We start from the raw sequence: 12028 nt of genomic DNA, 5'->3' as shown, positions 1-12028 counted from the left end.
GGGGAGACATACTATGGTGCATCAAAAATTTGTGGCGCAACAAATTTTCAAATATTTCCTCAATTATCGAAAATAAAGTCTCAACCTTTTGCAAAGTGACGTGTATTAATTCGTCTTAACAGATCAATATTGCTTTTGTAAACACCTGTTAGCTGTATCTTATTCTTAGAAAATACTAATTGAAATTTCCAGTGGGTGGTTTCTACAGATTTTTAAGACCTGGGACAATATCGCTTTTAAAAGCAAGTCCACTGCTATTTTCGAATCGTGATATTATTATTATTATTATTGAACGCATGTTTTGAAAACCTTTAGTATAAAATTAATAAGTGTTCACTATAAAATTAATTTCTTCTAACCAGATTTGCCACTAAAAAGTGTCATTGGTGAGCTGTGACGTAAACCATACTTAAGCGAATGCATGAATGTTTGTGAGAAGCAGAAAGTGCTGTGAACGATCCCATTTTCCACGCGAAGAGATCGAATCAAGATGGGAGTCTTGAAAAAAAGGGAAAAAAACCCCAATAACCCTACCATTTTTTCTTTTTTTCTTTCTTCTTGCAGCGACTTTCTTTTTTTTCTTCTCTAACTTCTCCACCTTCTCCTTCTATCCATCGCAAATACATCTTTTCGATTCATGTGTTCCCAGATTTGCCCTGACACCGATCGACGTGATCAAAGTGCAGCGTCAGTACAATTGTCCAGAGGACACCTCTAACCTAGTCTCCGACATTTCCCCGGCCAATCTGCACACCTCGTGCAACTTTGACGACGACACGTGCGACTTCCACGTCAAACCCGCGTCCACAGACGTCACTTCCTGGATACGTATAACTCAGTCGACGCCCGACGGCCCCAAGGCTGGTTACACAAATGGCCTCGACCCGTTCTTGTACGTGTCTGTTGATACTTCTCTAATGACTTGGCTGGAAAAGAACGAACAAGAGATGGGGAAGACGACCGAATCGACTAAAACACTACCCGTTGAGACAACAATGGAGTCGAAAATATCGACTCAAACCGGGAAGTCCACCGAGGGCAAAGATGTTACGACAATCAACGCCAGCACGAAAGAGGCCGGACAGTCTGTCACAAAAACAACTTCTGCCGCAGACGAGAAGCAAACATCGACCAAGACAATGACCTCGACAGCAGAATCGTTGACGAGAAACCCAACAACAGCCGATTATCTTGGGCTGTCAACAGCTCCACCAGCGAAAACAGGGTCAACAGATGGAGTGACGGGGAACGCAAAATCGAGAGGTACGACAGCGGCAACATCAGGACCAGAGCAACCAGTCACAAAAATAGGATCCCAAACAAAAATAGCAAGTACAACAACAACACAAACAAAGACAACAAAAGCAAAGGCACAAATAAGGTCCCAAAACACCGAAACCGAAGCCACAAAGACAGCTCAAGACGACACAAGCAGCGCAAATCTCGCTGGAAGCTCAAAGTCCCCCAAGCTCAGAGCTTCCCTGTTCACGCCAATAATGAAGTCTGAGACAGCTTTCACGTGCCTTCAGTTCGGCATCTACCAGAAGGACGCATCTGCTAAGTTGACCGTGTACATAGCGGGACCTTTGCTGTACAGACAGCCAGTCCAGGAGTACAGCGGGGCACTGGGGGACCATTGGGGCCTTGTAAGGCTGAGCATCCAGCTGCCCGTAGGACTGTGGTACCAGTTGGAGCTTGAGGCAACCGCGGACAACGGCGCCATCGCATTGGACGACATTTACATTCTCAAGATGATGTGCCCCTGATGTACAAGTTCAATGCGTGATTGTATAATATAGCCAGTTTCATTTCTGTCGTTGAAAACATACACTCTCAACAGGAACCATCAATAATGCTTTATACTGTACCAGACCAGTATGTTGGTAATGTCACCACCAATACCTCAATTACTAGTACTATCAGAACCATCCTTTCTACAATTACAGTCATAGTAATCATCATGAATACTGCTGCTTCTGCATCTTTTTCTGCTAATGCTGCTGCTATCATACCACTAATAAAATAATGGCGTTGATGATGATGATGATGATGATGACGATGATGATGATGATGACGATGATGATGATATCAAAGATGATGACTAAAACAAAATTACTCGTGAATGATTAAAGGTGATGATGATACTGACAATAAAAGTGACAATCATAATCAAAATTGATCATACTGACACAGTGCATTCAATTCTGTGAACGATGAAGGCGGTTTTTTTTTTTACAGCAATGGCGACACGAATATGCACACTATTCATTGACAGAAAAATACAAAACATGATCTCTCTCTCTCTCTCTCTCTCTCTCTCTCTCTCTCTCTCTCTCTCTCTCTCTCACACACACACACACACACACACACACACGCACACATACTCACCCACCCACTCTCCCTCTTCTCTCTCACTCATCTTCTCTATCTCTCTCTCACATACACACGCACACACACACGCGCACACACACACACACATGCACACGCACGCACACACACATACACATACACACACACAAACACACACACACAGACACAGACACACACACACACACACACACACACACACACGTGTGTATAGATTCCTTGCATGCGAAAAGATGAGATCGGATTGAGATGGGAAATAGTTTTGAAAAAAGTGGAAGGGAAGGAGGGGGGGGGGGGGGTTCCTCTTTTTCTTTCCTCGAACGAACTTAATTACATTGTGTGATGCCCTCCTACAGAATTGCCACTTTTCTTTCTCTATACAAAAACGTGGTCACCTGACTAGCTTTGTGGGCGACCTTGTCTCTCTTATGCTACGATTCCAAACCAGCGATCTCTAGAAGGTAAAAGACCGTCGACCTCAACCTTTTAACAATAATTGGTAGATAGATGTATGGAGTAAGTAAAAGATCGTTGCCCTCAGTCTTTAAAAAAATATAATTGGTAGGTAGATTTGCATGAAATGGTATTTCTGGTTTCAGTCTAAGAGCTACTGTAGGAATTGGAGCACAATTCTTTGGCTCTGTGCTCGAATATATTGGTCCTACGTGTACCAGGCATTAGTGGTAAAACGGAATCCCCCCCCCCCAAAAAAAAATTAAAAAAATAAATTAGCACAGAATAAAATGAAAAATAAACAAAACTGTCTTAAAAGGGTAACCAGGTCTCGTTAAAATCATGGTAATAATATTCTCTTACTTATATCTTCTGTGGAAGACATTAGCAAGGCTGGAGTGACTATTGACAGATGAAAAAAAATATTTTAAAAGGCTTGTTATATCTTCCAGAGAATACGCCCAGACGTTTCCGTTTGATTACTTTTTTTCATCATTACATAGCCTTATTTTGCAGATAAACCCTCGAAGGAAACAATCGATATATCGAGGCCGAGACGATGATGATGATGATGATGATGATGATGATGATGATGATGATAACAACAACAAAATTAATAATAATAATAATAATAATAATAATAATAATAATAATATAAAAAATAAAATAATGCAGATCATTTCAATTCTACCTAAAGTTCCCATTCTTGTAAGCGCCACAAAACACCTTAAATTTAACACAAAATACATGTGCGTGAACGTGCGTGAATGTACTTTTTAGATTGACGCTAACACATAAGCAGACTATCTGATACGCATACATGTACTATAGTAAATCAACCAATGGTGACAAGCACATCACATCATACGATGCCCCCTTATAGCTTCACTAATATGTTATCGCATTTTATCTCGTAGAAATGTACTTATTATTCTGATTCCCTATGACATTCTGTTGATGTTATTCAGAGTAATACATGTAACAATACGTATCACTTACAAAAACGTCACTTATCACATCATGTCATATAAAATCAATAATATTATAAAAACGCAAGTTTGGGGCGTTGTTTTATCACTTGAATATAATGAGTATTTTTATTTGGTTTGATGCGCCAAATGTTTGGTCGACACGTTGAATTGGTGTGAAAGGAACAGTTACAAAAAATGGTCTCAAGGAGCTGATCTATTGTCGAAATCTATTTGTCGACATAATACTGGACTTGGAAATATTTATTTATTTATTTAGTAATTAATTAATTAATTAATTAATTAATTTCAGGGAGCTCTCGTGGCCTAGAGGTTAAGGTGTTGGCCTCTCATTCAAAGGTCCCGGGTTCGATTCCGGGTAGCGACCAAAAAATTGTCATCTCTAACATTGTCTCCTTTCACCTCCTTTCCTGCTCTCTAGCAATGTTCTGTTGTCTGCTTTATTTCCACTTTCTGCCCCCACCCCCTCACCTCCTTTGCCCCCTCCTCTGGGCTCCTGACTTTCTGCAGCCTTTCTACTGCTACTCCTTGGCTCCTCCTTACTGCTGTCTTTCTGCCACACCCCTGATCTTCTGGTAGGAAAGATCTACACCTAGCCTTCTCGGACAAGGGCGAAAAATCTCGGAGGGCCCGTGTGCAAGTTGCGCACGTTAAAGATCCCTTGGTGGTCTAAAATCGATAAGAGTAGGCTTCGGCCGCCACCCGGGCAAAATTCAAAATTTCCTACCAACTGAAAATATTAGGTGTGTCCCGCGCGCTCATATGACCTATGCAGTTGCGAGCGCCGTAAAACACTTTACAAAAACAAACAAAAAACACAACAAATTAATTTCATTCATTTATTCATTCATTTATTTATCCGTTCGTTCATTCATTCATTCATTCATTCATTCATTTGTTTTGCATATTCAGTGAAGTCGGTCAAGCACCAAAAAGAAAAAAGAAGAAAAGTAGAACACGAAGCAGAAACGAAGCTAAGCATTTAACAGAGATGTTGTCGCTACCGTGAAGTCTTATCATAAAAAGAAATTTTCTTTGACAGTTGTTGGAGCGGAGGAAGATTCATTCTTTCCTGCTGGTTCCGCGTGAGAGTAAAAAGTAATGAACAAAGAAGGATATACAGATGACAACCAAAATAAATGCCCCACACGAACAATCTGGGGATAAGTGATCACATACAAAATTTGATCATTGGTGGTTAAAACTCCTGAAGGAAATCAGTGGACCTAGTAGCCCTTACTCCATCCCATTCCGGCTTTCTTCCTCCCCTCAAAGAGAAAATAAGAAAAAGAACAAGAAAGAAAGAAACATCCAGAGGAGAGAGAGAGAGAGAGAGAGAGAGAGAGAGAGAGAGAGAGAGAGAGAGAGAGAGAGAGAGAGAGAGAGAGAGAGAGAGAGAGAGAGAGAGAGAGAGAGACGAAGGGGAGGGGGCATGAAAACAAAACGACGACAGACAGAAGAAATTAAAAGAAACACAAACATTTGGACAGGAGAGGAGAGAGGGGTGGAAAAGGAAAACAAGCGGAAATTAATATGAAATATTACAAGATAGTTACATACGCAGAAGATATTACGCCAGCTAAGGCAAATCCTGCCAAAGTTCGACTGAGTTGTTTTATTCATGCATTAAGCCAGAAAACAAAATAGAATACGGAAACTCTGAAACGTAGCAAAACCGGTAGCAACTTACTGGCGGCCACTACAGGCTTCTTTGCAAAATGCAGAACAATTAATCAACACTTGGGATGCGCTTTCTCACTCGGTGGCACTCCGGAAGAATGAAGACATGCGAGAATCAGGAAAGTGGGCCTTATCAAATCAGTAGGGCACAACGATTTTGTACACATTTTGGCGAGAACAGTTCCCCAGTGACACAGCGGGAGGTGTCGCAAGACGGGAACGGTCAGAGCAAAGTGATTCTCCCTTGTTTGTTTTGAGTAGGAAGAAGGACATCGAAACAATAACGGTCATTTAGTGCCGGGAAAAAGTAAGACAAACAGACATACAGAAACCACAGAGGGAAAGTAAAGAAGTAGAATCTATCAGTGGCGCCCTCCAACCACCCGCGTGACAACTCCCAGCTATCAAATTAAGACAGAAGGTTTTCTCCATACTGTGCACTGTCTTCCTTACAATTATGGGGCGGGTGGGGGAAGGGGATTTCACCATTATAACAAACCAAGAGAGGGTAACAATGATTTCACATCACTTATTTAGTCGCGTAGATAGTCTAGTGGTCAGGTAATGGGGCTCGTCATCGTGAGGTTGCCGGTTCAGGGGTTCGAGACTTAGCTCGACTGGAAGTTGTATCCTTAGATAAGGCATTTTACACGTCGTTTTTCCTCACTTCATCCAGGCGGGAAAGGTACCCGGCAACAGGTGGTGAAAGACCTTGTCAGTTTGTTAGTGTCTGAGCGTTTAATCGGCTGCTTGCACTGTATGTTTTCTTAGAATGTTTCTGTGTACAACAACAACAACAACAACAACAACAACAACAACAACAACAACCAAACAAAGATTTAATCCCTGAAAACGTCATGCCAAGTGGCGCAGTGATGCGTGAACACTCCAAAAAATAACTAAAATTCACGAATCCATCATGGGGAAAAGTAGTGGAAGCATCGTCATTCATCATACTGCACGGTCAACCAATACATCAGAAGAAAAGGACATTAACTTTTGAAAATATTTTGATTGGAAGACAAACACACCGACATCATGGTGATCTTATCACTCCGCTGAGAAAAAGTAAAGCGCCTGGCACATGATCTGATTCGGAAAATAGTAACAAAAACAAATAAAACAGAGCAAAACAAAACAAAAAGAACCCCCCCAAAACAAACATTAAAGAGACAGTATTCCTTTTAAAAATATCACAAAAAGAAAAGAACATACGAACATTCCGGGCGTTCGTGGTGCGCACCATCGTAAAGAAATTACCCAAAGCACCAACGTAGCCAATTCCATTATTCCAGGAAATCCCGGTGGCAAAATGCGCACACATGCATTCCGTGCGCAAAAGCTATAATTTCTTGTATTCACAAGCCCTTGGGCTGCCGGCTGCCGGGAGTGATCCCCGCCATAATTTCACTTCGGCCGCGTCTCCTGTCAGGTTAAACAACAGGTCAAACTCGTTTTCCATAGGTTCCGGGTCCAAAAGCGGAGTATTCCCGAGCCGAGTGCAAAAGTGTTCAGTCAAGTCAACGTGTTTTTGACAGAGACAGGTTTCTGCGTCGTTCTTCGCTTGATCGTGAGAGCATCGAAAAGACACAACGTGGGGTATTTTAGAGTCGGAGACGTTTGGAACTTTTCCTTTGTTTTTTCTCAGGAGAGAATCATTTACTGAACGCTATTGACCAACAACCTGGGTAGGACTGCATCCGAACTGGCACGGGTATTCACAATACTACTTTTACTACACGCACATATATACACACGAACTCTCTCTCTCTCTCTTCCTCTCTCTCTCTCTCTCTCTCTCTCTCTCTCTCTCTCTCTCTAACACACATACGTATATATATATATATATATATATATATATATATATATATATATATATATATATATATATATATATATATATATATATATATAGTTACAAACTCTGGGTCCGAGATCAGTAAAGTTGTACTGAGGGAGCTGGGGAGAAGATCGAATCGCGCCAGGGAAAGCTTAAAAAAAAGGGGGGGGGGGGAATTCGGAAAAACCCATCCGTTGATTTTGTGATATCTCCGATCAACAATGAGAACCAGTGCGTGTGTGGACTAACACCTGGAGACAAGGCCGGCCTCCCACATCTATTGTGGTCAAGTGAAAACAAACAGGGAATGGGTGTGGGCGGGGTTTGGACGTGGAGAGGTTGGACATGAACCAGGCGTGGGTAAAGACTTCCTCCGGATATGAGTTCAATTTGCAAGGACGACATTGTATGCAGACAACTTGGCAGCGGAGAGGCTGGGCAGTTGTTTTGATGCTCCGGCGACTGAACTGGACAGACACGTGACGGAGAGCGAACGAGGAATCTAAAACAGGTTAGGTCGGATTTCAGCAAGATCGATTAATGTCACATCAGGCCGGGAATGGCTCAGATGCAGACAGCACAAACAGAAATACAAAGTATAAGGAGTAGACCATAGCAAAGTGACCACGGTTGTTGATTTGTTTATGCATATTCCAAACAGAGCACAACTATAATATGTAATTCTGAAGATAGACAACACGGTCTCTTTAAAAAAACAACAACAACAAAACAACAAAACAACAACAACAAAATCAACAGGATAGATAGGAAAGCATTCCGAAAACAACAATAGATACAAAGCAGATTCAAACCCATGACGCCCAAGAACGAGAAGGCTACAGCGATAATCGACAGCCGAGTGGCAAGAGCCAAGTACTGTTGTAACGGAGGATTAACATTTGCTGAGACAATAATCGGCTCTGATTTACCGCGTCCTCGGCAGCCGGAAGCGACATCCGGTCCAGACAAGTCTTCAAATCGACCTAAGTGGCTGTGTCCACAGTTCCGCAAGAACTCAAAATAAATAAAGTCCAAGACAGAATTTAATTACACGTTGAGCTGTCGGAAAATCCAGGACTAATACATACGACGAAATTTTCCAAACGCTTTTCTTTGTGACTCTCCCGCTGCAAAACTAATTAAAAACCTATTCACATTAGGCCTCACTATAACGCGAAAGTTAAAGGAAATTAAAATGTGGAGATTTCAATTTGAGTAAGCAGGAGCACATTGGCGGAATAGAGGCAACTGAGTGCCAAGGAAAAGTAAAACAGACAGACAGACAGAACAGAGGAAAATAAAAGAAGAATTACCTACCGATAGAGCCCTGTTAACCATACACGCGGCAGCACGCACGCAGAATTCACGACCTCCACCAAGAACAACAAACAACTAATGAAGTTCCATCAGTCATACCCCCCCCCCCCAACCTCACTGACATAGAAACGATAACCACTACTCACAGAAGCAAGGCGACGCAAGTCAAGTTGACCGACCTTTCTTCGTAATTTTGTCAGAGTTCACACCACAAGACGTTGTACTAAAAGACTCAATACACTGAAACGGCGTCGCTTCGTTCTGCTTCGTGTGGCAGCGAAGTGGGTATTTAGAAATCTTCGTTTTTTTATATCTCACATTGCATCATCAAATTTAGATCAGGTCTTTTAAAGTAGTCAGCAGTGGCTCAACGAATTATAAAAGGTGGGTTGACTTTCAAGATAATTCATATTGGTCTGATTTGAGGTTTCCACACGTTTTTGTAGTGTGCGATTGAACCTCAAGTTTGATATTTTACGGCATTTGAGTATATCATAGTTTCTACTTCACTTATGAGTCAACTCAGTATATCAAAGAGGTGAGACACTTTTGATATCCATTTCAGAACAGAACGTGCCAAGAGAGCGAGAGAGTGTAAACGGGGTGGGTGGGTGGGTTGGGGGGGGGGGGCGGGTGGTAAGATGAAGAATGCCTCATCTGTATCACAGCCCAGAATGAACATGATAATATGATAAAACAATAAAACAAAGTTTACAGTCTAAACTCAGGAAAACTACTAGGCCTAAATAGAGTTTTCGACCAATAACAATATCCGCCCTTATTCAGTATAAGTTAAAGTACCCATAATTTGTGAATAAAGTCGAACCTGCTCTAACAGCCACCTGTATAAAGCAATCACCTTTTCAAAAAGCCATTTCCCATTTCCTCTCCAGCGTATTTTTATATTAAAATGACCCTGTGTAAGACGCCCACGTGTCCAGGACGGCCAGTTTAGTTTTTCCCTCGACAATATGTTTACCTGTCTTAAACAAATTCGACTGTGTATGAAAATGTTTAGGAATTCACGGATGACCCCGATCTTTTAAAGCAGATGAACCACCAACACAAAACTCCTGCACTCTCTGACGTTAATAAAAAAGCGTACAAACTGATGCCAATATTACACGTACACAATCTACTCTCTGCATCCGAACTGAACTAAAATCCAACACATTATGATCGACTGGAATTGTAACCTAATGACATTCATGACAAATAAATTACATTCTGCTAGACCATTTAGTTTAGTTTTAGTTTAAGAGGATAAGAAAGACGGACAGAGAGAAGGATAAATTATTATATACAAATATGTAGCACAATAGCGGTGAAAATATTTTCACACAGTCTGCTACATCTTCATTGCTTATTAGATGTTGTCAAGTTCTAGAACTGGGGTTTTGCTAGTATAATTAAATATAATTACACACACAAAAGAGGAAGAAAGGTCTTTCACCTTTAAAAGTTTTTGTGAAAATGATGGGTGTGTTTGACACGTCGCAGAAAATTGCTTTTGGAGGAGATCAATTTTTTGGAGTATACAGAAGCACGTCGACATAATAATGGTCATTTAGTGAAGGGGAACAGTAGGGCAGACTGACAGTAACTACAAAGGAAAAGTAAATAAGTCGCACCTACCACTCGTGTCCTCCAACCACCCGCGTGGAGATCAGATCAATAAAATGTCATTTATCTCATCTTAAGGTCTGCCCTACGTGAAATTTGCTCAACACGAACATTCACGACGTTCGATACTAAAACCACACTAGAGTAAGTAAACCAATAATTACTTTTAGCCAGCGACCGGGGGCTCTCGTGGCCTAGACGTTCAGGTGTACGCCACTCATTCAAAGGGTCCAGGGTTCGAATCCTGGTAGCGATGGAAACATTTTCTTCTCTAAAATTGTCTCCTTTCACTCCTTTCCTGTTCTCTAGCAATGTTCTGTTGTCTTCTTGCGTCTCCACTTTTTCCCCCACACCCCCTCACCTCCCCCCCCCCTTCCCCTCTGGGCTCCTGACTCTTTCTGCAGCCTTTCTGTTGCTACTCATTGGCTCCTTCTTACTGCTGTCTTTCAGCCATACTCCTGATCTTATGGTAGGAAAGATCTACGCATAGCCTTCTCGGACAATGGCGAAAAATGTCGGAGGTCCCGTGTGCAAGTTGCGCAGGTTAACGATCCCTTGGTTGTCCAAAATCGATAGGAATAGGCGTCGGCCGCCACCCGGGCAAAACTCAAAATCTCCTACAACTGAAAATGTTTGGTGTGTGCCGCCGCATGACCTTATTCAGTTGCGAGCGGCGCAAAAACACATACCAAAATAAAAATGCGAGCGACTTTACTCATTTAATTATTCTTAAAACCCTTCTTGACCCAAAGGTATTCACGGAAGAAAATTTTGACTACCACGTCTGTTACGAGTTACGACAGTACTGTATTTGTTATACAAGACACAGGCGGTTCATTATCAGGACGTTTGTTGAACTTCAATGCCGCATAAAACACGTGAACGGGCGACCAAGACACAAGAATGTTATCCCCAAGACAGATTTGACAGCACAGTATTCGATTTATGAGTAATATTTGGGTAGAGTAAATTACAAAAACTCAGTAACGGTAATTTTGTCCTGAAAAAGACCGAAACGGACAGACATGAACAACTGGGGGAAAGATGTTTGCTTCTTTGTTTGTTTGAGTAAACAGGACCAAAGCAACACAGTCTTGGTCACATAGTGCCGGAAAAGAGTTAGATAGACAGAAATAACTGACGGAAAGAATATATAAATAGGACGTAACAGTGGCGCTCTCCAAACAACAAACAGGAAAAGGAAAAACGTAGGATCTACCAGAAGCCTCTTGCAACTACAAGCATCGAAGGCAGGAGAACTTATTCAGGTGGCAAAGAAATAAAGAAGGAAGAAAAAAAAAGATAAAGGCAGAACCAGCATAACAAAGTAAATACTACATAGGGGCTCCGGAGCACAGACACAACTAGAAAAAGAAGGGTTGCGCCTCCAGTTGTTGAGCAGTAGGCAGATGTGGTGTGATATGGTGTGGTGAGGTGTGATGTGGTGTAGAATGGTGTGGTGTGGTGTGGTAGGTTGGCAAATGGTATACTTGATCGCGGATTAAAATACAGGGTAGGGTGAGGTATGGTATGGTATGGAATGGTAAGGATTTAACGTCCATATCAGCAATGTCACATTATCTTTAACACAAAATTCTCCTTATGTAATGTCCATCACATCCGATAAGACCACTCAAAATAGGCAGAAAACTCCCAAAACAAACAAACTTCAAGAAGGTCCTTCTGTAAATTCAAACATACGTCTGTCTCAGAATAAAGTTTCCCAGTCATGCTGTCCTCACATATAATTATAAATCAC

General features: G+C 41.6%; 2 protein-coding genes across 2 annotated transcripts in view; one reads left to right on the top strand and one right to left on the bottom strand.

Annotated features, from left to right (window-relative positions):
- LOC101864390 (zinc metalloproteinase nas-14) overlaps positions 1 to 2273 on the top strand; it is a 7129-nt gene extending 4856 nt beyond the window's left edge. Inside the window, exon 3 of the mRNA XM_005098634.3 lies at positions 650 to 2273. Within this exon, the coding sequence (XP_005098691.1) occupies positions 650 to 1766 (1117 nt within the window). The 3' untranslated portion in view covers positions 1767 to 2273. The remainder of the gene's footprint in view (positions 1 to 649) is intronic.
- LOC101845095 (histone deacetylase 6) overlaps positions 1 to 12028 on the bottom strand; it is a gene marked incomplete at its 5' end in the record, with an annotated part of 222441 nt that overhangs the window by 26586 nt on the left and 183827 nt on the right.

The sequence above is a fragment of the Aplysia californica genome, unplaced genomic scaffold (genome assembly GCF_000002075.1).
Source record: "Aplysia californica isolate F4 #8 unplaced genomic scaffold, AplCal3.0 scaffold00188, whole genome shotgun sequence".
In the NCBI taxonomy this organism is placed as follows: domain Eukaryota; kingdom Metazoa; phylum Mollusca; class Gastropoda; order Aplysiida; family Aplysiidae; genus Aplysia; species Aplysia californica.
Note: the sequence above shows the minus strand (reverse complement) of the source record. Positions and strands in the feature narration are given on the sequence as shown.